Source organism: Nicotiana tabacum, chromosome 20 (assembly GCF_000715075.1).
Source record: "Nicotiana tabacum cultivar K326 chromosome 20, ASM71507v2, whole genome shotgun sequence".
Lineage (NCBI taxonomy): Eukaryota > Viridiplantae > Streptophyta > Magnoliopsida > Solanales > Solanaceae > Nicotiana > Nicotiana tabacum.
In genome coordinates, this window is record NC_134099.1 from 453,508 (window position 1) to 460,104 (window position 6,597).

Sequence of the window (6,597 nt, forward strand, 5' to 3'; positions counted from 1 at the left end):
TATAAGCTAATGATCGACATTGAATAATAGCTAATAAAGTTATATATTCGAACAATCTGCAACATGTAGGAATTTCAATTAAAAATTAGTAGAAAACAGCTAAATATATTCATAAATTAGACATTGTTGCATAAAACAATGATGTGATATAAAAGAATTGATTTCATATTCCTTTTGCTTCATGGATCTTTTACTATATATGTTGTAGCTCATTTATGCACTTAAAAATGTGGCTAACCAAACAAGAAAAACTTAAGGAAATTTTGTATTATAGCCTTATATAATATTTCAACAACAGATTGTTGAAAATGAGTTGCCTTCAGAAATGGAAGACAGTTATTGCAATGATAATTGTTGAATTTGGTTTTGCTGCTGTAAATGCACTTTTCAAGAAAGTCCTCAATGGAGGAATGGACCAATTGGTGGCATCAACATATAGGCTTGCAGTGTCTGCTATTTTCTTAGCCCCCTTAGCCTGGTTTTTCGAACGGTATGAGTTTAACTTCTATATACTGATTCCGTAATTCTTTTTTTAAAAAGAAATTGTATCAGATCATTTAAAAGATAGTTATGTATAAATGTTCATAATGAGTTTGAAAGGTACGTCTTTTCATACGTTGTTTTTTTCATTATAATAAGAGTTTAACTTTTATATGCGGATAGTGATAATCACTGGTAACAATATGAGTTTAACTTCTATATAATGGTCGTGTAATATTTTCCTATACTATCAAAGTCACCTAAAAGAGTTACTATATGTATCTGTTCATAATGAATTTAACTTCTACTATATGCTTGTTTACCCTAAAAAATGGATAACAATTGAATTTATATGTAATTTTAAGGATATGCTGATTAATTCAATACAAAAGATTAATGACGTTAGATTTAAACAAATGAAAGACATTATAAAGTGTCAAACCAATAATAAGAGCGATCCCAGGTTCGGTAAATGGTTTAATGAGGAGCCTCCTTCGAAACCAAACTTATCCTTATGAAGAGCTGATGAACAAAAGTAAGGACTTTGAATAACAGATAGAGAATAAGAGTATATTGCCCTGATATGCGTGTTACAATATGTCGAATGAATCGTTAGTTTCTCCTTTATATAGTAGGGGAATTTCACCCTAAGTACAATTCTAATAAAGGATAAAAATCTTTCTTTATGCTAATCATTGATTCATTGCTGATACGGGTCGAGATTTACGCCGTGACATCCGGTTGAGCAGGGATGTCACGGCCCTCTGTTAGTCGTGTTGGGCCGTTTGGTAATGCTCTCCGAAGTTTAGGGATTCGTATCGGACTTGAGACGTGGCCCGATGCTTCCGATCGAGGGTGGGTGTTTTGCTCGATGCTCGATATAAGAGGCTCTTCGCCCAAATTCCGATTCCTTACGATCACGTTCCAGTCCCGTTTGTCTTACCGGGAAACCAAGATGTTCAACAGGCTTAATTTTACCCGTATACAACGCTGGCAATCTAAGTTTTACACTATCTGATCACCTTCACAGTCGACAAGTAATTGTCCAAATCTACGGTAGGGGCGAAGCTAGACTATTACTTACGGATTCGAACGAACCTAGCAACTTTTTCTTAGACTTTGTATTTGCATTCTTAAATGTGTATAAATATACAACTGCAAACATAATAATTAAGACGAGCTATAAGTATAGTGGCAAGTTCAAGGCTCATAAATTTCAAATCCCGACTTCGCCTCTGATCTACGAAACTAGTTAGTTGAAAAATAAGGGAGACAACTAATTACAACATGTTAAATTATGCTGACTACATAAATAACTTTAAAATTCTCAGTATTATATAAGTGGAGCTAGTTACGTGAAAAATAAGGCAGACAACTTGAGATAATATGTTAAATTACACTGCTATGTAAATATTATTTACAATGTTTATATATGTAAGTTAAATTCTTAGCATATTTATTTCCCAAAGCAGCTTGAAAAATTAAATCTTCAATTGCCTTGCAGAAATGTGACATCAAAATTAACGGCTCGCATTATCTGTTCTCTGTTTATCAGTGCACTGCTGGGGTGAGTTTTCCTATTTATTTTATGATAAAGTTTCATATGTTATTTATTTCAATAAATATTATATTATATTCTAGTCAATAACAATTACTAACTCTGAGAAAGAGCCATTTTCAGGGGTACACTGACTCAATATTTCTTCCTACTTGGGCTGGAATACACATCAACAACATTTAGCTGTGCTTTCCTCAATATGGTGCCTGTCATCACTTTCATTTTGGCTTTGCTACTTAGGTAAATCCGACCATAATTGGTTTGGTTTGGTTTTAACTAAAGAAAGTCAAACCGAAATCAAACCAACCCGACATTACATATGTAGAAATTTTAGATATATTTAATACTATATAAATATAATTATTGTGATGCAATTTATAAATATTTCTTAAACGACTTCATAATTTTATCTTTTGAGGTATTATTTCAAGGTTGGACTTAGAACTTTTGAATGTTCCAATAAGTTTTATAGCCATTAACATTAGTAAATTAAATAGTGCTAATAAAAGCCCAAACCAAAATCAAATCAATACTAATGCTAATAAAAGATATTTAATTCAATACTACGAACGAGAATGTATTGAATATCTATTTTTTGCTTTGCAATAATTCAGATAAAAATGCATAACCTATTTTTATTTTTTCTTTATCGTTTAATCATGTAATTAATACTCCCTTATTAGTCTACTTATTTTAGCATGACCTATTACTTTTAGATTATGTTTATTTTTATTATGGCTTTTTAATTAGCAATATTTATATTACATAATTTTATTGTCTTTATTGTTGAATATTTTAGGATAATGCCATGACATATCTCATATTTTGTATTATTTTCTTGGAAAATACTTTATATAGTTGCATCTTACTAGGACTAAAGAAATATTTTGAGCACAATTTATATGTTTTGTTCTACGAAGATTTTACCGGAAAAAAAAAACCCGAAAAAAACCCGAATAACCCGAAAATCCGAGAAAAACCGAAAGTGAAAAACCCGAGTTTTATTGATTTGGTTTGGTTTTTATATTTAATAACCCGATACAATTGGTTTGGTTTGGTAATTATAAAATCCGAACCAACCCGACCTATGTACATCCCTACACCAGCCTATTTATATCACGTATTCACACAGGGTCCGGAACGGGCCGCACCCTAAGAGATGTGATGTAGACAGCTTAGCTTAATGTAAGTATTAGTGTCTGCTTCCACGGCTCGAATCCGTGACCTATTGGTCACACAGAGACAACTTTACTGTTGTTCCAAAGCTTCCTTCCGTGGCGGTTGGCAAAGGGCGTGCAACTTTTTGTTTCAATTGTATTAAGGGTGTCCAAAAATTAAATATATACTTATAATAGCTAACATTTAACCTATGTACACCGCGTAATTTTTCGACGAAGGACGTGCGTAAGCGGTGTCGCTTTCAGATTACTTAGGATCTTTTAGACAGCAAAAGGAACCATACCAAAGTTGGATTAGTAACAAACTAGATGCTTGGTTTATCTTAATTTTGCAAGAAAATTTGTGTCATATAATTTACATACTTATGCCTCAATCATTAACCTATGAAAATTTTCACAGGCAAGAAACTATAAAAATAAAAAGCAGGAGTGGAAGAGCAAAGATATTAGGCATTATATTCTGTCTTGGTGGAGCATTAATACTCACTTTGTACAAAGGAATGTCATTGATAAATCCATCAGCAGGATCAAGAATTGAAACAAATCACAACAAAAAGAGTTGGTTTCTTGGTTCAATATTTTTATTTGCAGGCTGTTTTGTGTGGTCTGCTTGGTTTTTAGTACAGGCTAGAATTAGCAAAGATTATCCTTATCAATATTCAAGCACTGCAATTATGTCATTTTTTGGAGCTTTTCAGTCTGCAATTTTGAGCTTTATTATTAGCAGAAATGTATCAAAATGGATACTCAAAGGTGGATTAGAGATCTTAAGTGTCATATTTGGTGTAAGTAACCTTCTTCTCATACTATTATGAATACACTACCTTCTCTTGAACGGTGTTTGGATCAGCTTATAAGCGCTTTTTTGATTTATATGCATATATTGTAAATACCAAAAGTGTTTATAAGTCGAAATCAATTAAAAAAACAGTGGTTTGGTCACCCCAACTTATGATTGTTCAGCTTATAAATTTTTTGATTTGACCAATATTTTTACTTCTTTACCCTAATTTTGTTCCGTTTTTTCGTTATGTCATTTTTCATGTAAAAATACTCTTAAATTTATATTTAATGTATACAACTTTAAGGGCGCTATTTCAGTCATTTTCTCAGAAAAGGTGCTTATTATCACTTTTCACCAATCATGTCGATTGCTCATAATTAATTTCAGCACTTCTATCCAAATATGTAACTGCTCATTTATAAGATTAGTTTCAAAACTGGTGCTTATCAACTACTTTTAATCAGCTAAGCCAAACGTCTCTCAATGTTTTTTTTCCGTACCGAATAATTTTAATTTATTTTCCTATGAATGTATGCAGGGAATGGTGGGATCAGGTTTGTGCTATGTTGTAATGTCATGGTGTGTAAAGCAAAAGGGTGCAGTTTTCACCTCAGCATTCAGTCCCCTCATTCAAATTTTTGCTGCTGTCTTTGACATTTCCATACTTCATGCTCAAATTCACTTGGGAAGGTTAGATCTTATTATCTATTATAGTACCATATTTTGTTAAAATTAAATAAAACATTAAAGATGAACTACAGGCCAATAACAACATGGTAAAAAGAACAGTACACAAGTTCTATATAATCCTCTCGGTCAGTGGCGAAACCAGGAATTTTATTTAGGGTGTTCAAACTTGAGATGAAGAAAAAAAAATCCTCGATAAAGGGTGTTCAATATATGTTATATACCATATAAATCTAATATTTTACCTATATATACAATATAAATTTCGATGAAGGGTGGTCATTTATGTAACCTTCGCCCCTGCCTTTGGTCCACATTAATTGATTTTTTGGTCTTTTTCTTGTGGTTCATAATATTTGATTTTTTAGATATCAAAGAAAACAAGAAGGAATTAATTTCTTTTTTCCAAAGTTGCCTTTGGGGTAAAGAGCCTAGGACTATTGTTAAATTTTCAATGAACAAATTAAAGTTAATATGGACATTTTTACTCTTAATTAATGCTAAAAGATGAATTCCTTAATATATGTAAAAATATCCAAAAAAATCAATTAAAGTGAACCAGAGGGAGTACCTTTTTAAGTGATATTCAATAGATGCATAGAATCTTAAGGTGTTCCCACAATTTAGAATAAAAGGGTGTGAACGAAATATCATGTGTTTATGCAAAGTTCGGAGAAGGGCCGTATCCCAAAGAAACGTGATATATGCAGTCTACCTGATGAAAACACCTGATTTTATGACTTGACTCTGTGATTTATATGTCACACGGATATAACTTTACTATTGCTTCAAGACTTCCCTTTTAACTTCCCTTTAACTATTATTGTTGCTTAACTATTCTATTTCTTTTTTCTCCTTTAACAGCATATTGGGATCCATTTTGGTTGTTATTGGCTTGTATTTTCTTCTATGGGGTAAAAGCAAAGAAGCTGAGATTTACAAGAATCCTCCACCAACAGAAAAGAATGGACAGTCTGCTCTACCAGTTACTGCAAGTCCAACTCATATTTAAAAAATTCACATGCAACTGAAGTTCAATCTGATGCACCAGATAATGTTAATTATAATTCTAAAAGTGATCATCTTGTTTTGATGTTCCTCAAATATTTAGGAATTTAAGATCACTGGAATTTTTTTTTCTAGTCAAAGAAAATAACCCTTTGCTAGTTTCAATAAAAAATTGAGATTTCTGGTGCAAATTTTTTTAACATAATCGTTGTTGTGCACTCTCCCACTAAAAAAAACAGCCCGGTGTATTAAGCTCCCGCTATGTGTAGGGTCCGGAAAAGGGCCGGACCACAAAGGTCTAGCCTTAACCTGCATTTCTGCAAGAAACTGTTTCCACGACTCGAACTCGTGACTTCTTGATCACATGACAGCAACTATCTCCCACTAATTAATTAAATACTAGACGAATAAAGCCCCTGCTAAGCACGGGCCCAACCGTTATTGCATAAACATTACGTTATGCATATGTTCAAACTAACAACAAATAAAGATATGATGGAACAAACAAAGATATGATGGCATGAAATATACCAAATCAGATTTACAACTATCTAGAATCTAAGGGGCATCAACAACTGATAACAAAAAGAGAATTCCTATGAAAGAGGGATAAGGATTTTATTCCAAGAAAGCACTAAGCAAGTGCTGTACATGAAGCTATAATTTCCAGATGATGTAGTATTGAATGTCTACTACAAGATTGACGCTTCACATTTCACAACAACATAGTAAAACTTAATTATGGTTCCATTATTCTTGTCTGTCTTCTGTTGCAAGCCTTGTTGTCAAGGCACTTATTTGTATGGAAGTTAACACATGATGTTTTCCCTGTCACTGAAAAGGATCCAAATGCAAGTGATTTTCAGAGGTTCATATGTAGAATAAGAACGATGTGGAAATTT

The 6,597-nt window shown here is 32.5% G+C and overlaps 1 protein-coding gene across 1 annotated transcript; it reads left to right on the top strand.

Moving 5' to 3' along the window:
* The first annotated feature begins 223 nt into the window (after nucleotides 1–223).
* On the top strand, nucleotides 224–5,829 carry LOC107818241 (WAT1-related protein At3g30340-like). Its single transcript, XM_016644199.2, has 6 exons — nucleotides 224–490; nucleotides 1,985–2,047; nucleotides 2,162–2,278; nucleotides 3,617–4,001; nucleotides 4,539–4,690; nucleotides 5,552–5,829. Exons 1-6 carry the CDS (start codon nucleotides 309–311, stop codon nucleotides 5,697–5,699), a joined length of 1,047 nt encoding a protein of 348 aa, XP_016499685.1. The 5' UTR covers nucleotides 224–308; the 3' UTR covers nucleotides 5,700–5,829.
* The last annotated feature ends 768 nt before the right edge of the window (nucleotides 5,830–6,597 follow it).